General features: G+C 36.5%; 1 protein-coding gene across 1 annotated transcript in view; it reads left to right on the top strand.

The window, feature by feature from the left end:
* Nucleotides 1–6,469: 6,469 nt before the first annotated feature.
* The window catches only part of Tbc1d19 (TBC1 domain family member 19), a 149,114-nt gene continuing 127,890 nt past the window's right edge, over nt 6,470–27,693 (top strand). Inside the window, exons 1-4 of the mRNA XM_023699179.1 lie at nt 6,470–6,488; nt 16,010–16,082; nt 17,156–17,201; nt 21,101–21,176. Of these exons, the coding sequence (XP_023554947.1) occupies nt 21,162–21,176 (15 nt within the window). The 5' untranslated portion in view covers nt 6,470–6,488; nt 16,010–16,082; nt 17,156–17,201; nt 21,101–21,161. The remainder of the gene's footprint in view (nt 6,489–16,009; nt 16,083–17,155; nt 17,202–21,100; nt 21,177–27,693) is intronic.

Below are 27,693 nucleotides of genomic sequence, written 5' to 3'. Positions count from 1 at the left end.
TAATGAATTTGTGTTAGGTTTTGTCAAAAGCTTTTTGTGCATCTATTGAGATGATTATGTGATTTTTGTCTTTGGCTCTGTTGATAGGGTGTATTACATTTATTTGTTGGAGCATATTGAACCATCCTTGCATTCCAGAGATGAATCCCACATGGTCATGGTATATTATTTTCTTGATGTTTTGTTGCATTCTATTTTCTAGTACCTTACTGAGGATTTTTGCATGTATGTTCACTAGGGAGGTTGGTTTGTAGTTCACTTTGGCTTTTTTTGGTTGTGTCTTTCTCTGGTTTTGGTATCACAGTAATACTTGCCTCCATGAGTGAGTTATAAAGTATTGCTTCCCTTTCAATTTTGCTGAAGAGTTTGAGAAAAGTTGGCATTAAATTTTCTTTAAATTTCTTGTAGAATTCAGCTGTGAAACCATCAGGACCTGGGGTCTTCTTTGTTGGTAAATTTTTAATCAGATTTTCAATCTCATTAACTGGTATTGGGTCATTCAGAATTTTCATATCCTCTTTATTCAGCTTTGGTAATTCATACACATCTAGGAATCTGTCTATTTCTTCTTTGTTTTCCATTCTATGAGAGTAAAGATTTTTGATGTCAGTATTGATGATCTTCTGAAATTTGACAGTATCCATAGTGATTTCACCCTTTTTATTCCTTAGTGCATAAATTTGAGTTTTTTCTTTCCTTTTTAAAATAAGGTTGGCTAAGGGTTTTTCAATTTTATTTAATCTTTCAGAGAATGGTTTGATTCATTAATTCTTTGTATTGTTTTGTCTCAATTTCTTCAATTTTTCTCTGATCTTTATAATTTCCTCTTTCTTTGGGCTTTAGGCTTGACTTGTTCTTCTTTTTCTAGAAGCTTGCAGTGTTGAATTAAGCTATATTTTTGTTCTTGTTCTGTTTTCCTAATGTGAGAATTCATTACTACAAATTTCCTTTGAGGATTGCTTTCATTGCATCCCCAAACTTCTGGTACATTATGTTTCAATTTTCTTTTGATTTTAGATATTGTTTAATTTCTTCTTCAATTTCATCTGTGACCCATTCGTTGTGCAGGAGGTTATTATTTAATTTCCATGTGTATGGGGGTTTTGCAGTTTTTGTCATTAATTTCCAGTTTCATTGCACTATGGTGAGATAAGTTGCAATGGATAATTTCAATTCCTTTGCATTGACAAGCATGTCCTATGGACTAGCCTGTGGTCCACTCTAAAGAACTTCCCATGTTCAACTGAAAAAAATATGTTTTTTGTAATGTTGGGTAGAACACTCTATAATCATCTACTAAGTCCATTTGTTTATAAGTTTGGTTTAGTTCTGCTACCTCTTTGCTAATTTTTTTTTTGTCTAGTTGATCTAACTTTTTGTGACAATGGGATGTTAAGGTCTCTGTTAAAATTGTGTTATTGGTTACTTTATTTTTCATGTCCATTAAAATTTGTGTTGTATAGTTGGGTGCTTCCATATTTGTTCCATACATACTTATGATTGTTGTGTCTTCCTCTTGAAGTTTTTCCCTGACAAGTATGTAGTGACCTTCTTTATCTCCTTTGATCATTCTTGGTTTGAAGTTTGTATTATCTATGAAAGAATATCTATCAATTTTTCTGAGGGGTGGTTCTTGGTGCATGGAGTATTGTTTTCCCTACTTTTGCCCTGTGTTTAATTTGTTTTCCTGTGTGATGGTTTCTTTTTGTTATTTCTCTTCTGATTTTGAATCTCTTTCTAGAATATCTTCCAGTACTCTTTGTAGGGTTGGTTTGATAGTCATGAGTTTCTTTAGTTGTTTCTTGTCATGGAAGTATATTACTTCTCACTAATTTTGAGAGATAGTTTTGTGGGCTACATCAATCTGGGTTGGAAATTATTCTTTCAGGACTTGAAATACTTCACTTCAAACTCTTCTTGACTTTATAGTTTGTGTTGAGAAATCTGCCATGATTCTGATGAGTTTTCTTTTACAAGTGATCTGTTCTTTTCTCTGACAGTTTTTAATATGCTGTTCTTGTGCTGAATTTCTAGGATCTTGATTACATGTCTTTGTGTAGATTTATTTTGGTTAATGCTAATTGGGGGCTCTATATATCTCATCTGTTTGTCAGATTCCTTTGCCATGATTGGGACGTTGTCTCCAATTCTGCACATATTCTTTTTATGTCATTTGTGTTGACTTCTTTTTATGCACTCCTATCAGTCTTATGTTGTTCTTTTGTCACCTTGCAACTATTGAATTATTGTTTGCTGCTCCTTGTTATTTTAAAGAGATCTTTCTTGTCATCATCCCTAGCTGCAGTGATGTCTTCAAGGTTGAAAGTCTGTCTTCAGTTTCATTCAGTTTTTCCCAGCTTTTTATGGTCTTTAATTTCTTGGATATCTCTTTGAATCTGTTTCATACATTCTAATTCTTTCATAAATTGTTCATTCAAAGTTTTCATCTTTTTTATGCTCCTAATTTTTTTTACCTATGTCTTCTTTAGATATGCTCAGAAATTCTTTCATTATGGTTATCATTTCTTTTTTTACTGGAGAAATTATTTCTGATTTGATTTCCTCTATACCTACATGGAGTTAGTTCTTTCTTTCAGTTGCTATCAATGTAATGATTTCAGGTGTTTGGCTTCCAATTTCTTCCATTTTGATGTCTGGTGGACTTGTTCTGAACTTTTCCTAGTATTTCTTTCAAGGCTAATTTCCTGCTGACAAATTCCTAGGTTTTTTTTTTTTTAATTTATTTATTTATTTATTTAACATTTATTTATTTAGTGTGTGTGTGTGTGTGTGTGTGTGTGTGGCCAGCTCAGCCCACCAGGGGGCGGGACTGGCTGGCATGTGGTGCTGGGGAATTGAACCGCGGTCCCTGTGCTTTGCCAAGCTTGTTCCAAGTAGGTGCTTTAGACCACTGAGCCATCTCACCAGCCCCAATTCCTAGGTTTTGTTAGTTCTTTTTTTGTTGCTGTTGTTTGAGACAGTGTCTTGCTTGGTGGTCCAGGCCAGCCTTGAACTCACTGTGTAGCCCATGCTGGGCTTAACTCTTGGCAACCCTCCTGCCTTGGCCTCATGTGTGCTGGGGTTACAGGCTTTCCCCACAGTGCCAGATCATTCCTTTTTTTTTAATTTTTTTTTTATTTTTTATTTTTTTGCTTGGGAAATGTTGGTGACTGAACCTAAGGCCTCATTGAATGCTTAGCACATGTTATTCCTGTGAGTTGCACTGAACCCTAAATTCCTTGGCCTTTGATGATGTCTTTATGCAGTCTTACCTTTTGAAGGATTATCCTTTTCTGCCTATACCTTTCTAAGTTGGAGGTGATTTTCTTCCGGTGTGGTGAGGAGTCATACATTGTCTCTGTACTCTGTGTTCTGTTGAGTAGCCAGCCATCATTGAGTGTGAGTGTATATCCTCCAGCTCTACCCAGATGGGTTTGCTGTATTATTTCAGTCTGTGGTTTTCTTCAGACTTGTTGGGATGTATTTTGGTAAGGTATTGTTTTTATTTGTATTATTATTGTTCACTTAATTCATTCTGCTTTGGTTTTATGGTGCTTCTTAAATCTAGAGTAGATATCTCTTACTAGATTTTAGAAAATTCTTGGCAATTATCTGTTCAAGTATTTATTAAATTGCATTTTTCTCTTTTTTTTTCTGAAAATTAGATATTGAGTCCCATATCTCTAATGATAGTTTATCTGAATTTTTCTTTTTTGCATCAGCTCAATTTAGATAATTTTTTTTACCTTCTAATTTATGAATCTTGCTTCAGTGGTATTAGTCTAATCTAAAGAGCTCTTTTTCACATAGTGTAATTTTTAGTTCTGATTTCCAAATTATTCCAATTCTCAGGGAAAGTTATCTACTTTTTATCTGTTGTTTATCAATTTTAAAAAAAATTTCTGGGGCAGCTGAATGTTGATATTCATCATTAATGATCATCATTAATGTTCTTGACCATTAACACCAGTATCTGAATCATTCACAGATGTCTTTCTATGGTTGTTTTTCCCTTTTCCCTTTTTATTCATTTACTTCCCTTTTATTATTCCCTTCCCTAATAGACTTTCTATTAGGAATAATTTTTATCAAATGTACATTCTGCTCAAAAAATTATAGCATCTCCTAATGATGTCTTTTGTACAGAGGTTCACCCTCACCTCCAGAGAGGACTTGTGACTCCTTACAGTATCCATTTAGGGAATGTGTTGAGTCTGGGTTATAGTCTCTCAAAGTCTGTCTTTCTCTGCCTCTTCCTTGGCTCGACGGGTTTTCAACAAAGTATTTGATGTATTTTTTAGATCCCTTCTTCCTTGGGTCCTATTATGTTTAGAAGTAGTCTTCTAAGAGTCTCCTGTGTTCAGAGGTGGGGCTTTGCAGGATGACCGGACATGGTTGCATTAAACTCATCCATGGATTGACCCATGATAATTTATAGCAAAATGTGTTGTTAGGCACTGTCCTTGTTGGAAGAGGTATGTCACTCGGCCTATTCCTTTGGACTGTGTCTCTCCCTCTACAGCCCCTCCCTTCTCCCTGCTTCCTGCTGCTGGGCAGTGAGCAACTTTCCTCCTCCAGGCCCTTCTACCAGGCCTTTTCTGCCTTGGAGCTAGCCCACCGCAGACTCACCAGTTCTGGGGGCCCAATTAGATCTCCCCTTTAATTTGTGGGTGTCAGGTATTTTGTCCCAGTGACAGGAAATGCTAACTAATACAAATCCCAAAGTCTAATGTTTTTCTTTTAGGCTATTAGAAAGCTTCCTCATTCTTTCCCACTTAGGTTTTTAGCCTTCCATCACACCATCACTGTATTCAAAAAATCTGGTGAGAAAAATCAGTTATATGTTTAAGACTTCTAATGTCTCTGCTGAAGCTCTACTTATTTTTCAGTCTGCCCTTTGTAGAATCTGGTAGGTTGGCACTGAGTTTGTCAATTCTTAGGTTCTTGTCCATGCCTGGAAGACTTAAATCACAACTCATCACAGATTGCTTTGGATGTCCCACATGGAACCGCAGGACTTAATGCTGGCCCTGCTGGATTTTGGACTTTGTTGGTCCCAATGCTTGGTATCCTGCTGTGTGTAACCTTTGGAATGGCAATGTTTATCTTGTGTCTTTGAATGTTGGTTGTATTAGACTTTTCATTTGTACAGGGGCTCACAGTTGAGAGTTTGCCTTGGATCTTGGAGGAGACTTGGGACTTGGACTTTTCAGCAATGCTGAAACTGTTGGGACTTTGACAACTCTTAGAGATGGACTAAAATGGCTTTTGCATAAAGGGATGAGCATGAGTCTTTGGGGGGTCCAGGGGCAGAATGTCATGGTTTGTGTCCAGATTTCCCCCCAAAGCCTCATGCAATCTTGGGGCAGCTGCTGGAGTTTGTGATTGATTATTGTGGGTATGGATGCTGCACCTGTCCTGGGACAGGTAATTTGCATTTCAATGTAAGGAGAAAAAAGAAGTTAGCTGCTTGACCTGCTGCTACTCCTCCTTTTGTGCTCTTGTTCTGTGCAGCTGCCATGAAAGGTTGTGCTCTGCCATGTGCTGCTCTGCCTTGGAGCCAGCTGAGTACAGACTGAAACCTCCAGTAACTGTGAGCTAAATAAACCTTTCCTTCATTCCTTAAAAAAAATAAAGTTCCCAGAAAAAAAATATGATTATCATAGCCAGTTCATGTTTCAAGATTTTCAGTTGTTACAATAATTCTTTCAGCTGTTACAGCAATTCTCTTCTACCTTCAAGTAGATTGTGTGTGTGTGTGTGTGTGTGTGTGTGTGTGTGTGTGTATTCTATGAGCGGGTTATACTATTTGTTCTAGGCAGGGATGCTAATCAGCTACCAGCTACTCCATCCAACTTGGAAATATCCATTCCATTTTTCGAGCATAGAATAGAAAAGTACTTTATAAAAGGAAATCTGGGTGTTGTTTAAAAGTCCAAAGAAGCTGACTGTGGTGATCCACACCTGTAATCGCAGCAGGCTGGGAGGCCAAGAAAGGTGGATCACAAGTTTGAACTATGCTGGGGCTTAGGGAGAACCTGGAAAGAGCAACAGAGGGAGAGAGGGAGGAAGGAAAGACAGAGGGAGGGAGAGAGAGAAGAAAGATGAGGGGGAAGGGGAGGTAGAGGGACAGGGAAAGAGGGAGGGAGGATGAATGAGCTGGGGATATAACTTAGTGCAAAGGTCCTGTGTTCAGTCTCCAGTACACTGAAATAGAAGACAAAGCAGATGTTTCTTTACTTAAAACCTTTGACGTTTCTCATTGCCCTTATGTGGCCTAAATACCTTTGAAGGTCTGGCTCATACTCACTTGGCCTCTCTGGCGCTCCGCCCTTCACCCTCCCTTATGCAGCCATAGCTGCACAAGCTCTTTCCTATGCCTGAAACATTGCCTCACTGTACCCAGATAAATTCCGCTTCCTCCTTTATAATCAGTCTCCATGGCCTCTCTGCTGAAGTCAGTACCTTTTGGTGATTGACTGTACCAGGTATTTTGTTTTTTATTATAAGCATCATATCTATGTATAGTCAATGTCTGTCTTCTGAACTAAAGTATAATCTTTCTAGGAGGTTGGAAGAGACCGTGTGTTTCTTCTTCTGCTTTCCACAGCTAGCACAGTGACTTGTGCAGTAGGGGAGCTCAACTTGTATGTATTAAATGGACTAATTCTCCATTCTGCTTTGTAAGGTTCATTCTTATATTATGTACTGATTACCTATTATGTGCCAGATAATTCACTAGGTAATAAAAGAAACTAAAATTATCCTTGCTCTTAAGGATTTCAAACTTTATTGTAGAACTCTGTTTTCTCTGAGATCAAATTTATCAATATCTGTTTCCAAATTTGTGGAAAATCTTAAGGTTTCAGAAAATAAAATGTAATGGCAAAGTTTTATTTTCAAAGCTTTTTACATTTCACAATTTCAAATAAGTGATTCAGGATCCATATGTACAAAAACTTGATTTTGTGTTTGCAGCCTTGAAGAAATTCTATTCTCAGAAGCTCTACTTATGATCATTAATTTATTAAACCTGTCTTTATTGAGACTCTACTCCATGTCAAACACAATTCTGGTCCCATGGGATACAATAGAGAGTAAAATAAAAGTAAGCTGTTATGGAGAGATGATTCTGTTATAAATAAATTCTTAATTCCTTATCCAAAATGTGGGAACCATTCATGTTTACAAATTCCTATCTTTTTAAATTTTAGAAACTTAACTCAGATATATTCTTTATGCTATTTACTGTTCCTGTCAGGGTCTGGCAGCACTTTATAATTATAACTATATTAATATTTCTGCAGCAAAGTGTAAATTTTCACAGTCTGATGAATAAGGAGTAAAAATAGTCATTTGTCAGTTCAGGTCAGATCAGGTTTTGCTACTAACGAGTTCAAGTCAGGACAGATTTTGCCATCAGTTTATTTGTGGCAAAACTTATTTTTTAAAGCTTTTCAAAAGGGCTGGACAAATAGCTCAGTGGATTAAAGCACCTGCAAGCAGGCACAGGGGCTGGGAGTTTGATCCCGGGGTCTGCCATGCCGGCCCTGCCCCTAGGGCACACTGAGCCAGTGATTGAGACTGGGTGTGGTGGTGTGGCCTGTAATCTCAGTTCTTGGGAGACTGTAAACAGGGAATCACTGTGAGTCCGATCTAGTAGTGAGACCCTGAGCACCTTGTAAACCCTTCCCTAAAACACACACAAAAAAAAAAAAAAGAAAAAGAAAAAGAAAAAAGAGAAAAGAAAACCCAACAACAACAACAACAACAACTTTTCAGGTTTTAGGTTTTTCCATAAAGGATTTGGATTTGTAGATATAAATCAGGAGGTTCATTGCCTTGAAGTCATGGAGCATTGGGCAAGGATTGGGGAGAAAAGGAGCATAAAGAGGTGATTACGTGAGAAACCCGGAAACACAGATGTGGCCAGTTGTTAAAGTAAAATAAGAAGTTGATAATACTACAGATTTGTACTTTAAAAGAATATAGCTGTAGATTTTTAAAAAATAAACAATGCAAACCAGGCATGTAGTGCACATCTTTGGTGGTTGAGACAAGAAGATAAGGAGTCCCTGTGTCAAAAACAATGCAGACTTGGATTTGGAAATCTTGGTCTATCAGTTTTGTTTTTGTATATATTAGTTAATACAGTTGTTTAATAGAAATCAGATAATTCTTAAAAGGTAATTTTATAATAAATTCTGGCTATTTACTTTTGTCTTTTAAAATTTAAGCAGGAGCATATTTTCCTGCTACCTGCATCTTTTGTACTTTATTTTCTCATTTTGAGTGTTAGATTTTTGCTAGTGTGGCAAAATACATGAGAAAATCAATTTGAAAAAAGAAGCACTTATTTTGGCTCAGTTTCAGAGGTTGTAGTCCGTGGTTGGCTGGCTCCTCTATTTCTAGGGCCCAAGGGTGAGACTGGACATAATGCTTAGGGACCCTGTAGTAGAGCAAGGCGGCTTACCTGACGGCAGCCAAGAAGCAGTGGGAAACTGAGGACAGGGCAGGGAACTTGATGTTTCCTTCAGGGACATGCCCCCAGCAACTGTGCATGCGTCCACCGATACAGTGAGCACCATCACGACCCAGTTACTTCTACCCTAACTCTAAACATGGCTGTGTGGAGAAAAAGCTACTGTACGCGAGTGACTGGGGGATATTTCATATTTAATCTATAACAAATATACTCAGAAATTGCATAGTAACCTAATTAGAAAAATAAAATTACATAGAATATTTGAAAGTCAAGTATAAGTGGTTTTTAGATTTTCCTCCAGCCACTAGCATTCCTATTTTAGCATATATAATTTAAACACTGATATTTTATTTAACATATTGTCTTATATATTAAAGTCTTCTCAAAAGAGAGCTGTTTCCTGAATATTCCTGTGTTATTTTGTTATGAAGTTAACCTGCATCTTAAAATTCAATTTTTAGTCATCTTTTAGATATTGTAGTAATAGTCTAATTCCAAAATTGACATCAAATACCACATCAGCATTGTTATTTTGTTTTGTCATTACTTATTTGTATTTAACATGGATGCTGTATAAAACCCCAAATGTTATTTCCATCCCATTAAGCATTTAATAAGTCTTATTATTCAGATTGTCATTAAAATAATACAATTGTGAAAGGAAGGAACTCAAAAGAAGATAGGTTTTGGAGAGCAAAGGAATAACACAACAGTAAGTTGTTGTCATACATCTCAAACCCCAGAGTATCTCAGTAGTAATATCTCCTACTAAAAAGCTTATGAAATTGTATCTCAGCAATATAGAACATACATTGGTACTGAACAGCTTGTGCCATGATTAGAGATTCATATATTCTATATTTTTTATATCTCTTTGGTTAGATAAAGATTGGACTACTTCAGTTAATACATAAATAATTGAGGAACTCTGAATTTGATATGAAACATGAAGTGATGTTATCCTTATGCATTTCTACTTTGGCTGTCATGTCCTTTAATTCTGGAAAGTAGGCAGTGAAGAAATGAATCATAATGTACAGTATTTCAAAATAATGATATTTGTATCTGAGTTTAATACATGTATTTGGACTGTAAGATAAATATTAAAATGTAGGCTTGTCTTGTGTAAGTGTATCTCCTCATGTTTTATTTCAGCAGTAAGTTGCTTAGAAAAAGTCATGTAGAGCTTCTGAACTGAATTAGTAAGACCAAGTTGAAATGAGGGAGAAGACTGGTTATCGAATGTGAACTGAAGACAATTGTAGGCAGAAAGTATACCTTGTAAAGAAGCTAAGAAGTAAAGATATAGACAAAGGCAGATAAGACAGCCACTCTTGGCAGAAAGCTAGGTCAGAGTGGGAACATCAGCAAATGAAGCTAGTGAGGGATCCATCTTGGGGGGAAAGAAACCAGAGCAGGGCTTCAATTATACAACACAGATTGAGTGTAAGGCATGGTCAGCTTTCCCAGAGCCAGAACTTCCAATCTGAAACTAAAGCTTATTCCTGGCTACAATGCATGTCCACTGGGACTACTAGGATTACAGAAACAAGTCTGGTCTACAATTTTAGAAGGAACCAAATGTATTTGGAAGAAATGGAGAGACTTAATTCAACCTGTTTTAATTGAGCATCTCCTCTGTGGTGGTGATGGACTCTTGCGAGAAATTAGACAAAGTCTAAAGCAATTAAGTTAATGATAAGGATGTTTGGAAATTATGGAAAAGGAAATGGCACGATATCATTTTTAATGATACTATTTTAGCTTTTGTTTATATTCTTAAATATACTGTGAGTTCCTAGAAATGAAGGAGGATGTCTTGTTTTTCTTTTTTCCAACTGGCACATAGGAATCATTTAGCTAGTTACTGAAAGAAGAATGCAAATGAACAGGTATAAATACATTCTGAGAAATGGCTGGAGATTCAAGAAGTGCTGCACTGCATAGCACTGTAGGTGGGACGGTGGGAGTGAGATCCCAGTGCTGGAGTAGGCTGGACTGCAGGTTTCTAAGTCCTTTCTGTACAGATAACAGTAGAGATTGGTTGAGATGGACTTTTAGAGAATTATACATTTCTGAATGAGTTTGATTTCATGGAAAGTAAAAGGTTATAGATGTGTTCTGGGGGTGGTGGCACATAGAGTCATTTTTAGGGAACATCCATCTGGCACGGGTAGGTTGGTTAGACAGAATCAGAGAAGTGCTTTAGCTTCATCACCCTTTTTTCCTTCCAGGGTTGTGGTGGATCTTTTGCTTTTCCACAAACTAATGGTACATAAGACCATTTCTACTCCTTTACCCAGTCTGTCCACTCAACCTGTATTGTTTTGCTCCCCTTTTCTGACTTGTTTAGTAAGAATTAAGTGCTCCTTTTGGAAGGTTTTTATTTTAAAAGCATATATACTACCTTTTCCACATTACGTATATATTGAAGCTAGATTTTGGTTTTCATGTACATTAGACCAAACAACATAGCATCACAGATTTATATATACCATGATAATTCAATAACCCAATTGTCTTCTATTTCACTAGATATTAAAGAGATTTGCAAAAATCTGTTGAACTCAGGACCTCACGCTTGCCAGGCAGGCATTGTGGCACCAAGCTAAATCCTAGGCCTCATGATTAGTTGTCACAGCTAATATTCGCAGTTCCTTCTAACTCTGACATTCTGTAATTCATCAGCAGTGAAGAAGGCAATGTCCAGGGTTAGCATTATCAGAAGCAGAGCAGATGGGGCCGAGGTGGAGCACATAAAACGATCCTTGAGACTCTTATGCACTGCGCTGCTCTATGCTTCAGGGAGTGTTTAGCCTCAGCTTACCGCCAGCTTCTTTAGCCCAGCTGCTACTTGAGCTGCTTCCCTTCTCTAGTTTCTTTGACTCACCAAGATTCAGAATTTAAGATTGCAAGCTGCAAGGCTTTGGGTTAAGACTGTTCTAGTAGAGAAAGAAGCTGGATTTATATGTTTGTTGGTGGGAAGGAAATCGCATGTTTTTAGGGATGCCAAAGGGCGAAGAATGTCAGAATCATTATAAATAAATGGGCAAGGATGTATACAGGGGGAACTGTGAGTTTTCTGTTTACTATCTTGCTGGAGTTTATCTTATCTCTTATAGTGAGATAGTGGCATTTTGTTTAAAAGAAGGTTTAACTTTTGTTGTAGATATTTTTAAAACCTCTATCTCCATCCTCACTAACTCCCTTCCCAGACAGTCTATTACAAATATTTAATCCTTTGCTGCCTAGGCACATCTTGTATTGATAGCACAGTAACTCTAATTTATATTATACTACATAATCCAAAAATGACTGAAAATTTTTCTTTTTCAAAATAATTTAAATATTATTTTCCCCATTGACTAAAGAAGAAAACAAAGATGCAGAGAAGTTACATGATTTGACCAAGCAAGTAACTCACTGAGTACCAGGTGCTTTTCAAATTGTATTCTCATATATCCAAAAAGTTCTATTTATCTAATATATTTAATTAATTCTAATAAGAAGCAACACTGTCAAATCATTAATTATCAAATGTTGTATGCACAGTACACTACTCTACTTCTTGCCTCTCTTGCCTCTCTTCCTGTGTCTGGCTTAGATTACAAGTGTGCTATTGATGAGGAAGGGGTACTGCTGCCTTGCTGCACTGCTCTTGTACAGCAGGCTTGAATGCATTTGCTTCTGGTCCACTGTCCTAGAGGGTCCACGGTGGGGTGTGCTGCACTTGGTGCCGGTCAGCACAAGCACACGTGCGGTTCTCAGCACAGCCCTGTTGTGGCCCACTACTGAGATGTGTGACAAATCCTCTGTAGTGCCCCGTGGCAGTAAGACCATGTTACACCTCATTTAAGCAGTTTTAAGTATCAGAAGCTGTTTGTCTAAGTTTTGCATTTATGATAAATAACTTTTGGGTTTAGCCCCAAAAGAAAAATTTCCAGATACTTTTCTTTCAATTTCTTGTATCATTTTAACTGGGGAATGTGCTGAGATTGCCTGGAAAACTATCTGAAGTGCTAACACTTATCTCTGTGAATCAGGACTTTTTCCTTTATGTTGAGCAACTGAAATAGCATAAAGAAATAAATTAGATATTGAGGCTCTCTCAGAATAAAGTTATACCATAAAATTAGTCAATGAGAAAAGGCTCATTAGTTTTATTGATTAGTAATGCCATGTTCAGTTTGTTTTATACAGTAGAATATGCCAAATATTGGTAGGATTGCAAATAGTGTTTCAATTTAATTTGCAAAAAGGATTTTTTTTTCTGCTGTCATGTTTTAGAACTTCTGTGCCTTGCCATGTTGTTCTTTTGTCACTGACCTTTTGCTTGGATGGTTAATAAATTTTATTTCCTTTTGGTTTAAAAAAAAGTGTATCTAGGGAGTCTAATGAACTTGAAATATTGAAAACACTTAGAATTTTCCCTCTTGAAATTCATTTAATTGTGTTATTTCTGAAGCATTTCCAAATATAGGCTAGTAAAATAAAGTTTATTTCCTTTTGCTTTGGTCCTGTTGAATAATGAGCAGGGATTTTTTTACAGCTTTTAAAATCTTCCCTGGGTGACTGGAAACCATTCTGTGCAGTTAAAAATAATTTTATGAAGTTCCTTGTTTATTTTGGGAGGAAACTGGCTAAAAATGATAGATGTTGGCTAGTTAATATAATTTTGTGAAGCAACAGTTAATGCCAGAGTAATGCTTGGGATGCAGAAATGAAGATGTGGTTCTTGTCCTTGAATGTATAATCTAGTCAAAAAGTTAAATTAGTGAGCTGAACATTGCATTGTAATCTATTCTTTGCTGTGACAGAGGAACATAATGTTTCCCTTTGCTGGTTGGAGATGGGAAAGGAGGGATATGCCAGGGATGTCGTAGAGGCTACTGAACGGTTGCCAAGGTGGCAGAAAAGCACTTCCACCTGAGGAAAGGCTGCGAACAAAAGCTTGGAACCCTTAAATGACTGACTCAACAGTCAGGAGGTCAGTGAATAGGGCTCATTGTAACTAGAGGATAGTGTGTGTGCTTGTGTGATGCACAGTAGCTTGGTAGCACAGGGGCAGGAGATAGATTTGTACAGATACATTGGGTCTATGTTGTAACAGGTCTCAAATATACCTATGGAAACATTTAATTTCTATACTTGCAGAGAGCCATGGTCACGACACTTACATTTTAGGAACAAAACACTGCATGATGGATTGGAAAAGGGAGACGTTGGTTCATTCATTCAATAGACATTTCCTGAGCACCTGTGTAAAAGTAATTACTCTAGATTATTTGATATACAACGGTGAAAGGGACAAAGATGTCCACCATAGTGAAGGCTAACAGTGTAACTAGGCTGAAGCATCCAATAAGCATAGTGAATAAATCAATCTTACAGGTTTTTTTTATGAGGTAATACATGCTAAGAAAGAAGAAAAGTAGGTTAAAGGAGTTTGGGATGCCACATAGGGAATAAACTGGCAAGATAGCCAGCTCAGGGGCTGTCGCAGTGATCCAAGTAAGTGATGAAGACAGACTGCAGATGGGAGAAAAAGAATAGACTGGGAGACATGTTTGTTCAGTTTCTTATAAGAATCATTTTATTATAAAATAGATTGTAAACTAATTATAATGTATTATTTTATGGTGAGTGACTTTGTTACCATTACCCTGTAGAAAGAAGTAAAGCTTTGCCAGTATACTCTCTGTTTACACATCCTAATCTCAAACCCTTCCCTGAGGATCTGATGTTTATGGTAACCACCTTCCTTTAATATAGCTTAGTCTTGGAAATTAAGATAATTTCCAAGTATTTTAAGTATTTCAAAATGTTTTGTTTTTCTCGCCTTTTTTTCTACAAGTTATCAGTTAGGGAATTAGGATATTTTGCTTTAGAATTACCACCAGACTAGACTTTTCTGATTGTAAGCGTAAGCTCCTTCTCAGCATGTTCTGTCCTTCATATGTGTTGTTAATTGACAACTGGATCCAAAGCTTCACCAGACCTTGTCATGGCTTTACGTAGGACAGTGTTCTTTCATCAAGATGCACATACTGTATAGTTCTCTTTTGCGCTGTTAATAGCTATTTCTGCTCAGTATTTAGAACTAGTTGTTTATTGTTTGCAAACTTGTGGTACTCTGCTTATATTTGTTTTACTTATTAGTTGCAATGTTTTGTGAAGAGACATTTCCCTTCCTTTATTAGTTGGCTACTCAGAGATTCAATTCCTATGGGAAGGCAGGATAAATGCCTTTTTCTTTGTTTACCATTTTCAAGGAAATGAGCTAGTGCCCTATCACCCAGTAGTTTGATTACCCTATCAATATTTATTTTCTCTGGGATATGCCTTTGTAACAGAAGGAATTGGCTGATTGTGTGTTCCAGAGCATTGTTGCTGGCTGCTGGGGTTCCCTTGCTTTCATGGGCATCAGCCATCCCATTGCTTCCCTCTGCTTCATGCTGTACAGATGCTGATGCCATACATATGTGTCCCAGGTGATTGCATTTTGAATTGGTGGACAAAATGTTATCACCTAGTTGTTGTAAATGATTTCCTTGGAATTTTGGTTTTACTGTCTAATTTCTTGGTATATTTTATTTTTAAATGTAGATATTAGGGATACATATCAAAACAAAAACTTCACTACCACCAGTGCTATCATTCTAGAAAGGAGGTGAGTTATGGAAGAGTTAGCATGGAATTGGAAAGAACTTTGAAATTTCTGACTTGGAAGAACCTGTGGGTGGTAATTTTATTGATTAAGATTGAACAGTAGAAGAAAATGAGCAGGTAGTAAATGGAAGATCATATCAATTTTTTATTTCTTGGGTTTGGAATGCTTATGCAATACCCAACTAGAAATGTCTTCTTAAGAGATATACTCCTAGAACGTGATGAGAACTTTAAGTGATAAATACTTCGAGAGCATCCTTAGAAATCTTCTAAGTCATTAGAAATGGGAAAATGCTATTTCTGATAAAAACCAGTAGAGTAGAAGGTATGCAGTTGGAGGTTAAAGAAACATTAATAATGAACATCTAAGAACTAACTGTTGCATGTATTTTTCATAAATATGCGGACAAACACATTTACATTGAGGAGCAATCCACAAAGGAAGACATGCTCCATGACCTACTACTTATGTGGATGAACTAGCATTTCGGTCAATTAGTATAGCTGCCATATATGTTGGATAAAGTATTAAGAGAATGCATTTATAAAATCTGAGTATCTTTCCCACTTGAGTCCCTAGACAAATGCAGTAAGTATTTATGAATTATAAGTTTGTGTTTTTAGTAGACTGAAGTATATTCTCACAGAAACTCTTATTTTTAAAGCATGTGAGAGTCTTCTGTTTTATGAGCTATTCACATACTTCTAAGGTCCTATAACCTTAAAGCAGATTTTTAAAATACAACTCATATTTGCAAATTTTCTTTTAAAATTTTCATAAATGTTATAGATTAAACCAAGTTATTTATTTTTAACCTCTGTGTTTTCCTTTGTTATATATATTTTTTTAATTAGGCCAGTCTTCAGAGACCTGAGATTAGACTTGAATCACTAAAAGAAGATATAAAAGAATTCTTTAAAATATCAGGTTTGTAATTTTTCCCCTAATTCTTTGAAGTATTGCCAGACATTTCTAGACACTTATTCAAGATTGTAAAACCTGTGGCTGAGTTACTACTGAGCAGAATTGGGACTATCACATATTTCAATAAAATGGCACAAAAATTCAGGAACACTTGAGAATGACTACTTTAGTAATCAGTTTTAAATAGTGTTTGTCTTCCTGGTTAAAAATATCCTCAGTGTGGGAACTATGTCCTTAGTTAAGTAAATTGCTTTTAAATTTTCAATGTGGCTGAAAATTTTTCTGTTTTCTCTTGCTTTCAAAGAAAACAAAAAGAAAATTTTAATCTTTGTGTAGATTAAGGAGGGAATCTCTCTGTACCAACTCCTGCACCCAGGACTGAGTTATTTCTGGTAAGAATTGGAAAGGATGTACTTTGTTCTACAGTTAACTGGCTAGTTAATTACAGCTAATTACTTATGATCTATGTCAGGTGCCAAACTGATTTTTGTCTTTTCCCTTGACACATCCTGTGGTACAAGAGCCAGACAGAGTCTGGCATTCATTGAGCACCTTTGTAGTGACAGGAAATCTTCCTGTCATCTTGAGCAAATGTAGAAGAATATTACTTAAGAATAGCATCATGGGCCAGTGAGATAGCCCAGTGGACTAAGAGCCTGCTTATGCAAGTGCAGGGACTGGCGTTCAAACCTTAAAACCACATGCTGCTCTGGCCCCACTGCTGGGCTCCACAGAGCCCAAGTGCCTGTAATCCCAGCACTGGGGAGGATGAAAACAGGAGGATCACTACAAGTCTGAGCTGCATAGTGAGACCCTGTGCCAAATACATAAAAATAAGTAATAAAATTTAAAAAGGAATAGCATCATGTTGATGACTTTGCTTCTCAGTATTAGCCAAGAGCTACAGTGTGTAGGACATAATTCTTTAATATTAATTTGTACAGTATCTAGTAGTTGACAACATTCTTTCACAAATGAACATGATGACAAAATTTTAGTGAGTTAAATTCTACTATGATGTATACTTACTTAAAAAAGTATTATGTTCATACATGTTATTCTTTTTTATAAAACAGGTTGGGAGAAGAAACTTCAGAATGCTGTGTATAGTGAACTGAATGTGTGAGTTTTTCCCACCTATTTTGAAATAGTGTTTTGTTTAGTTATATTTACTAAGTAATAAAATCAGTATTTCTATATACCTTGTATTTCTGTATACACTGAATTATCGTTTACCACTAACTTACATGACAATAACCATTTATCATTCTGGGTATTTACCTAGAATTTTAAGTAAGTTAATGCAATTAGAAGTTAATATAGTCACCAGATATGGCAGTACATGGGTGTGATTCTGGCATGTGGAGGCTGAAGCAGGGGGAGTGCATGAATGTGAGGCCAGCCTGAATTTCATAGTGGTGCCGGTCTCAAAAGAAACCAACCAAACAGAAACTCACTATAGTCTTCCCCAAGAATTGCTAATAAATAGGTGAAGTTTATTTTTTTAACTACCAAAAAGCTTATATTAACAATTAATTCACCCAATATTATTAGGGAATAGGATATTTCTCTTAATTTTGAAGCCTGTTGACATTCTTTATATTGTTATAATTTTGGATATTAAACTTTTTACAAATGGACCATTCTAAAGATAATTGCATTTTTTTCTTTGGAAAATTGGTATAATTATTAACATCACTGTTTTTCTTTATCTAGATTTAGGGTACGGGCCAGGGAGATGGCTCAGTAGAATAAGTGCTTGCCTGACAAGTGCAAGGGCCTGAGTTCAATCCCTGGTTCTGAAAAAAACAAAAACTAGATTTAGGGTAAAATAGAACTATTTTCCATTATAAAAAATATACATTCAGCACATTATCTTCTGTGGCTTATCCCATTGTGCATCATTTTTTGAGTACTTACCATGTACTATGCTAGGCACTGAATATTGTATAAAAAAAAACAAAACAAAAGCAGTACCTCTCACCAAGTTTATAGTCTGCATTCGTAGGTCTACCAGCTTTCTATCTCCTTTTTGTTTTAACTGCTACTACTTTATCTGATTTTAGCATCTTCAAGTTTCTAAACTTTCTTTTCCAAGTTGCCCATTCTAAACTCCCGTTAACTGGGAATGAGATAACCCAAATTCACCAGACTGTGTTCTAAAATACTCAGGTGAAGCCTGTAGACAAATACTTTGGATACAGAATTTTTCTCAGTGTTTTTGCTTCTCGCTTATCACCACCTCTGCAGCTGGTTTTTGAATTCTTAAATAACATCAGATATAAGAGCTATTAATTGACATTGACTATAAGCATACCCTGGTAGTACTAGTCACCAAATACATATGTGTATATCACATCTGATAAGATTTTAAATTGATAATATGTAATAAACATAATAGAGATGCCTGTGATTTTACTCATCATACTATTTTTGCGATCTGAAACATTTCTAAAAACAGTTTCATGTAAGTCTATCTTTCTAGTTGATGACAGGGACTGTCTTTCATTCATTATCATATCTTTAATAATCTAAATAATAGTGCTTAAATATGTTAAATAACTTGTTGGGGTCTTTGTCAGAGCTCACTAATCCTATCTTCTTCATTTGGGTTCTGAACACATAGATAAATGGAAGATCAAATGACACTTGTATTCTTGATGAAGACTAGGTAGGAGGGCAGAACTCTTTCAGGGAGCAAAATCAATCCCCTCAGCGAATTTCAGAATTAAATAGACTTGACATTTCAGCCAAAAATCAGTGGATCAGGGTGAGCATGCTCAGTGTATTCTTCCCAAATGTAAAAGTTGGGTAACGCTATAGACTTTATCTGGAGTAAAGTCTATAGTGTTAAGCCCCGGAGAGGCTGAAATGTTGCAGTAATCAAGCACTTTTCACACGCAGGGCACATCCAGAATGGGAAGAAATGTTTCCCTAACATAAGTCAAAAGACTAAAGTGAGCTTACCATATTCTGTCACATTTTTACATTTACAGAAACCTTCATATAGTCCCATAAAGCAAACAAAAGGTACAGTAGGAATGTTCATTAACATTAAATCATGGGAGCTGGACACAGCTCATACACATACACAGTTCATCAATAAATGCTGTCATTTTAATCCTAAATTTTTAAGTTTTATTAAATTTCAATATAGTTACCATTTAAACAGAAGGGTTTAGAACACTAAAACTGTACCTTCACAAGTGATATAGGCAATGTGAGGTGGTTTTTAAACTGCCTTACATGTAAGACTAGAAATACTGAAGTATCTGGAGACAATCAACTTAAAGAAAGAATTCTGAGTGGGGAAACGTACACAGAATCAGTTTATAAAAAAAAGAAATTTGCCAGAAATAATCAATTAGTAAAACTGCCTTATAGATTAGATAGGATCGATTGCTGTTTTTCACCCCAGAAATGTTCTTGCGGACAGTTGAGTCCTTTGCCTCTCAGCTCTGGCACACAGGTGATTTGGAGCATTAACTCAATGCTGCCATCCCACTTTGGGCCAGAAATTTCTTCAGACTTCACTCTGTGGTTCTTGATTATTGGAACATGGTTGATTTGGTGTAGGTACAAGTCTTAAGTCTTAGACTCATTTTGAACTGGTGTGTTTTCCTTCTGACTTTCTGCTTGCAATTTCATGCCAGTGTGCACTTTAATCATTCTGTTCTAACCACTGTGGATTTTCCTGCTCATTACACACCCTAAGCGCTCCCACCTACGAGTCCTGTGTTTGCTGTCTCTGTGCATGGAACATTCGTCCCCTCATTCTTTACAAGCTTGGCTCCTTCTCACTGTTGTCTTACTTCAAGTGTCAGGTTCCCCACAGGCCTCCACAGTGCCCCAAATTACTTTCATGGCCTTGCTTTAGTTTTTCTAATTTTGAATTTTTTTTCATAGCACCTATTACTATCTGATTATTCTACTTTTTTTTGTTTTCATAACTAAATGTCTTCACTAGGTTAAGTCCATGAGAACAGTGAATCAATCTTTCTTTCTTCTTTTTTTTATGTATTTGGTATAGGATCTCACTACACAGCTTGGCTTGTAGTGTTCCTTTTGTTTCAGCCTCCCCAATACTATTAACACAGGCATGTTCCACCATGCCTGGTCCTGGTGACCAGCTTGGTGTGCTGGGGGCAGGGAACACACAGCATGTGGTTCCAGGGATCTAACCCGGATCCTTACGCTGGTCCAGGCAGGCATTTAGACCACTGAACTGTCCCTGCGACCCTCTTTGTTCTTTCTAAGGAGGAAAGGTTTATTTAAAATTCACAGTTTGTGTTTCAGTCCTTCACTAGCTGACTCCAGCACAGGGTGGCATGGCACAGGGGCCATGGAAGACAGCAAAAGCAACAAAAGCAAAATCGGTATTTTCTTAATCACTACCATTTATCTAGTACCTAGAATGCTCAAATATTTATGAACTAAATTTCTTTTGTTATGAAAAATATATTTTTAAGTAAGAAATGTAACATTACTTGGAAAGCAAAGAATTATATAATGAATTAAGATTTTTTACATTGACAAATTTGTGATTTTATCTATTACAATATGGATATTATGAATAGTAATATTTATGTTATCATTTAAATTTTAAAACACACACACATATATATATAAATCAGAGACAAGGAAATTAGGAGAAATGAATTCATATTTTGTCAAGCTAATAAGTTTTTTATTCTCAAGAATTCATCTTAAGGTTAATACTATTTATATGCTAGAATTGACAGTTATGATCATTTTCATGTGACCTTTTGTGTGATTACCACAACTGATGAATTCAGGCTGTCATTCAATTTAGCTTTTAACATATAATTAAATTTTTAATTTGGGATTTATATGATAAGAATTACAGGTTCAGTAGATCATATCTTGGGTAAACACATAGATTTAAGTAACAAATGTTCCTTTTAATGCACAATATGGAAAAGAGAAATAATTAACTTCTTACCAAGAAAATTAATTATCAAGGGTATGTGTAATATTTATCTGCCTCTTTCTGCTTGTAGGTACCCTTTACCTAGTCATCCTGCTGCACCTCCTGAACATCTTAAAGAGCCTTTGGTATACATGAGAAAAGCACAGGTTGGCTATTGTTCATTTTCATGTTATTTTTCCATGTTAAGTTATATAATGCAGAGTAAGACTCTTACTGATGTCAGCAGGATATATTATTTATTATGTGAAAGACTGGATGAAAGCCACTAGAGTGTTGCTAGTGGTACTTGTATATTCTTCCTCTTTTGTTTTCAGTAGTCAAGGATGATCTTTATTTGACTATAATAATCCTTGAAAAAAAACTGAAGTGTAGAAAGTCACTTACCATACTGGTCAAAATTTAAATATGGTAAAAGTATTAAATGACAATCTAGTCTTCATAACTTGTGATATTGAAAGAAGTATAAATGGACTGACATTTTTGAAAATATCTTTGACTTCTTAAATCTATTTTGCTGAAAACTATTTGAAATATATTTGTTTTCACAGCAGCCTGTCACAGCTAAAATTGTCATTTTAAAAGGATAAACTAATTTAAACAATAAATCTGTTTCAAATCTGCTAATATAGGAACTCAGTAGCTCTATCACATGCTGTTAACTCTTGCAGCTATCATCACGTGGGTGCAGCCTAGGCTACCTCCGTCTGGCACAGTGTGTTTTGGGGTAGTTCCTTCTCCTGGTGCTGGGTAGGCTAGCTTTGTGACTACCATCATTGCAGTATTCCATGACCATTGTAGAATTGACCTTCACTCTCCAGCATGGCCTCAGAAATGGCTTTTATCAACCTTTTTATTATGAAGAATTTCAAATAAACCCTAAAGAATGCCTCTGAACCTGTCATTTGGCTTCAGCTATTACCATCTTTTTTTTTTTTTTTTTTTTCTGGTACTGAGAATCAAGCTCAGACCTCATACTTGCCAGGAAGGTTCTGTGCCTCTGAGCTAATTTCCTGGCCAACTCATATCATTATAGTTCTGCTGCTTTTGAAATTTTTCTGCTGGTTTAAGTTACCATGTTCCACAGAGGTGGACTTTAGACAGATTTTTTTTCCCACAATTTTATTGAGAAACAAATAGCAATGAGACAATTTCAGACCAAATTGGTAGGACAGTTTCAATAATTCACACATTTCAACAATTCACAAACTTCCTAGTTTATGTGTGAATAAACTAGGAAGAATTATTATGCAATTCTTCCTAGTGGTTGATTGCTGTACAAGATGTGGACATGATATCCTATTTACAAACAACATTAGAACAAATTCCTCTATTCATTAAGAGAATGTAACTATATATCTGTCCTAACCACTTTGAATACACAGATACAAAATGGACATTCATCTGTATCCCCCTTTTTTTAAAATTTTTTTTCAAAGTTTTATTGATAAACAGATAGCAATGAGACAGTTTCAAATCAAATCGGAAGTACAGTTTCAACAAATAATACACTGCATATATTCTTCTTAGTGGTTAATTGCTGTACAAGATGCGGACTTGAGATCCTATTTACAAACACCATTAGAACAAATCATTCTATTCATTAAGAGAATGCATGTATCCCCTTTTTTTTGATGAGTTCCGTTATTTGAATATTATAGGTGTGTTAACTCAGCAAAATATTCTAAAAGAGTCCAGTAGTCCATAATAGTATTGGGGCTTCCGCTTCACTGGCAATGTCAGAAATTGTTGACCTGAGTCCCCTACAGCTCAACGTTAACAGCATGGCTTTACTTCTTATACTTCGTTTTTATACTTTTCTGCTGCATGGTTAAGACCAAGGTAAAGCAAGACCTATGCAACAAAAGTTGTAGCTTTTGGGTCTGATAAGGTCAGTGAAATCCCCTCAGGATTATCCTGAGATCCTGTACCTGAGATTGGAGATCCTTTGTCAGTGTCAGCCATGTAGATGAGTCACGGCCATTGCTTGGCCAATGTGCTCTCTGTGAAAGCCTGAGAGAATGTTTTCTCTCCTAGGACCACTCTACATCATCGATCACTTTCCTTTTTGGCCCCCTGTCTCCTTGATCAGAAAATTTGGGACACTACTGAGTTACATGACGTTACAGTACAAGTTCTCATATGTCCTGAGTCTTAATTGACCTTGGAAGGCTAGGGCCAAAATGTTGGCTTATAGGCAGGTTTTTATTTTTCAGGTTTTATTTTCATTTTGAAAACTTGCCAAATTAAATTGTAGAATGAGGCAATATAAAGGAAAATATGGAAATATTTGAGGAAATATGTAATACCTTCCTTTCTCTAGGTGATAGACATTCTTAGGGCTAGATCATATTTATCAATATGCCATAAGGCATAATAAATAATATAGATATGGAAGAATTACATAGTTTTCTGTTGTAAAGATTTAAACTCAATGGGCCAGGGAGATAGCTCAGTCGAATTAGTGGTTGCCTGGCAAGTGCAGGGTCCTGAGTTCAATCCCCAGTACCACACACACACACAAAAAAAAGATTTAAACACAAGAAAATCAGACTAAGATGAAGTCTAAATTATTTTTTAATTCCCAAAACGTATAAAGAATTTAATAGAAAAATGTTTTCTTTCTCTCCTTCTTTCTCTCATTTTTTCTTTCTTCTTCCTCCTCTCTCCTCCCTCCTCCTCCTCCTTCTGCTTCTTCCTTTATTTTTGTATTATTATTATTATTTTATTTTATTTTTGAGACATTGTCTCACTATGCGGTTCTGGTTGACCTCAAGCTCACTTTGTAGGTCAGGCTGGTCTTGAAATTGCCATGATCCTCCTGCCTCAGTTTCCTGAGTGTTGGGATTACATTCATGCGCTGCCGTGCCCAGTTTATAATTGAAAGTTTGCTTGTTACAGTTTTAGCCTATTAGGAATAAGAAATGAATAAAAACTTCAAAGGGCCGGCCTGATAGCTTAGGGGACGAAAGTGCCTGCTCAGGCAGAGTACAGTAGCCAGGGTTCAATCCCTGGCATGCTGTGCCAGTCCCACCTGTGGGGTGCACTGAGATGGTGATGGAGACTGGACGTGGTGGCGCACACCTATAATCCCAGCACTTGGGAGGCTGAAAACAGGAGGATCACTGTGAGTCTAATCTACGCAGTGCGAGGGGCCGGGGAGGTAGCTCAGTAGAATAAGTGCTTGCCTGGCAAGGACAAGGACCTGAGTTCAATCCCCGGTTCCACCAAAAAAATAAAAATAAAAAAACCTTTAAAAATGGGCTGGTGGGATGGCTCAGTGGTCTAAAGCACCTACTTAGAACAAGCTTAGCAAAGCACAAGGGACCGCGGTTCGATCCCCCAGCACCACATGCCAGCCAGCCCCACCCCCTGGTGGGGTGAGCTGGCCATACACACACACACACACACACACACACACACACACACACAAATAAATAAATAAAAAATAATCTACGCAGTGCGACCCTATAGACTCTGTAGATCCTGTCTTAAGTACAAAAAAAGGGAAGAGATAAAATCATGAAAGTATATATACAGGATAGCTGAGATGATTGTACTACTAATTTCCATCAATTATTTTTTATTAATTTTATTGAGAAACAAATAGCAATGAGACAGTTTCAAGACAGGTTAGTAGACCGTTACAATAATTAATACATTGCATGTTATTGTCTTCGTAGTAGTTATTCCTAGTACAAGATACAGACATGATATCCTGTCCAAACACTATTAGTACAAATCTTTCTTCTCACTGAAATAAGAGAAAGTAGCTGTATATTTATCCTATTTTGTATATACATATATATACACACACACACACCCCACACACACATATATTTCACTACAAAATGCTCCTTCATTTATATCCCCCTTTTTTTTTTTACTTTTGTCGGAGATGGGTATTCCATTGCCATTTAAATATTGTAGGTATGTGAATTCAACAAAATAATCCAATGTAGTCCAGTAGTCCATAATAGTAGTGGGTTATTGGCAGGACTGGCAATGTTAGAAGTTGTGGACTTCAGCTTTTTACAGCTCAGCATATTAATATTGCTTTACTTTTTATACCTCATTTTTATAATTTTCTGCTGGGTGGTTAAAACCAAGATAAAGCAAGACTTATATAACAAAGAATGTAACTTTGTGTCTGCCAAGGTCAGTCAAATCCCCTCAGGATTTACCTGGAACCCTGTACTGCGTTTTGTAGATCCTTTGTCAATGTCAGCCATGTGGATGAGTCATGGTCATTGCTTGACCAATTTGCTCTCTGTGAAAGCCTGAGAGAATGTTTTCTCTCTAGGTGACTCTCTCCATCAGTTTTTTGAAAGTAGCAGTTAATGCGTAAAATTTTGACTTTGGCTAACTCTATGTGCTAGTATCTGTAATCTGAGCAATTGCATCGAGGAAAGCAACATGCAGTACAGGAACCATGGTTGAATACCTCTCACCTTGTTCTTCTAAATGTGTACCATTTCTAATGTCTTATCAATTATTATTATTCTCTCTTTAAAATAAATTTAAAAATAAAAGGTAAAAAGGGCAAGAATAACAATTAAGGGTTACTGAGAGGAAAAGTTAATGTTTAATTATTTGGCCAGCTTTACATACTGACATCTGGTAATCTGAGCATCAAATTTGATGTTAATTTTCTATTCTTGTGTTACAATTCTGTACCATTTTTATTGCTGTATGTTGCTTTGCTTTTGTTATTTGTTTTTATTTTTGTCTTTATTTTTACTTTTTAAAATAAAAAAATATGGAATAAAAAATAAAAGAAAAAAACAAGCAAACAAGTATAGCCACTTAGGTAATATGGATCTAATGGGAAATGAGGTGGGACAAAGCTATGGTGAACTGGTAAGTTCACAGTAAAGGTTTCCAAATCCACAACTTATTATCAAAGTATTTTTCTATACACATCAATGATTACTAGACTTAGGAGGTGAGAGAAAGGGTTTTAGGTTCTCCCTTATGCTAAATGTCATTTAGTTCCTTAAATGGTTTTACCTAGAATTCAGTTCTTTCCATGGGATCTGAGGCTCAGGAAGATTGTTGCCCAGAACCCTAAGCTGGGATATGTTTTTTTGTTTCATTTTGTTTTCTTTTGTTAATGTGCTTGGTACAGGGTCTTACTATGCAGCTTGGACTCCTAGTGATCCTCCTGTTTTCAGCCTCCCCAGTGCTGGGATTACAGACGTGCTCACCATGCCTGCTCTCTGTGGCCAGCTCAGTGTGCCCAGGAGCACGACTGGCATGCCTTGTGTTGCCAGGGATCAAATCCTCGTCCCTGTGCTTGCCTAAGCAGGCACTTAGTTCACTAAGCTATCTTTCTGGCCCTGAGATACGGTTTTTATGTGCGTTATCCTGTGTGGGCAAAATTCTGATGTCTCATATGACCCTGAGATGGGGTATGTGTCTCTCATCTAAGATGAGTTCCCTCTTTGGCATTAGCAAAGGCTCTTTTCAATGGGTTAAACTTAGTTGTTGGATAGGAGGAAAAGGTTGAGCTAGCTTAGAGTTCTTTTCTCTCTATTTTTACATGCCTGCAAAAAGCAAAAATTACAAAGTGACAGAAAAGATTAGAACTAAGGTTATAAAGTGGAAGTCTTGTCATGCCATGAATTTTGAAACAGTTTGCCCCTGTGTTGTTACTCTCAGCCTGAAAAGGCAAGAAATCATAAGAGCTAAGATTGCACCCTCACCAGTGCAAAGCCAAACCAGAAAGAAAGTTGGAGCAGAACAGACATGACATTTTCTCCAGAGTATTGATGAGGATCAGAGCCAATGTCTCAGTGACACCTGTCCTCCAAGTCTTAAGAATTGCCACCAACCTAGTGTCTTTCAACTGGTGGAAGAGTCATGTGGTTTATTAATAGGCATGTATATTTTCTAAGTATGAGCTAGACTTCATAGAAGACCATTTTATAGCATTTTACATGAAAGCCTATTAGGGGATGTTTGATATTATGTTTTCCTAGCACCACTGTTCAACACAACAAACCACAGCTGTCAAACCATTCAAACAGGTCAAACAAGAATTACTAGCAAACTCAAGGACTAAGTCCAAGGGCTACATATACAAAACAGAAATAAAATGCCCCATTAAAGAAGCATTATAACCTTTCATGTTCTCAATTTAAATTTATCATTATTTTAATAAAATTATATAAGGGACAAAGTATGACCAATTATAAGCAATGGGCAAAGACATAACATAAAAATTTGAATCATAAATATCCTAAGCAAGTCACAATCCAGGATCTGTGAAACAAAAGCAAACACTTAGTTCCTAGTTTTATCCAGTTATCTCACTGGGCCCTCCAAATGATACAGGGGAAATAGAATTCCCAAGCTGATACCTGTCTGAAATGCCAAGCTCCTGTTCTCTAGAATAGAAGAATGAATTCTAGGAATAATGGAGGTTACTAGTAGGAAGAATTTGTTGAAAGGGAGGGGGGGAGGGGAGGGGAGTGGACGGGAGGGGAGGAGAGGACAGGAGAGGAGAGGAGAGGAGAGGAGAGGAGAGGAGAAGAGAAGAGAGAAAGCTTCTGAGATAGATAGAAGGGGGCCCAGAAAGTAGACTGCCCCTACTACCTATTTTTACAGGGCTGATGTTAGGAATTCTTTTTTTTTTTTTTTTTTTTTTTTTTTTTTTTTGCAGTG

This window comes from Octodon degus, unplaced genomic scaffold (assembly GCF_000260255.1).
Source record: "Octodon degus isolate 3935 unplaced genomic scaffold, OctDeg1.0 scaffold00006, whole genome shotgun sequence".
Classification (NCBI taxonomy): Eukaryota; Metazoa; Chordata; class Mammalia; order Rodentia; family Octodontidae; genus Octodon; species Octodon degus.
This window is presented reverse-complemented; position numbering and strand designations above follow the sequence as displayed.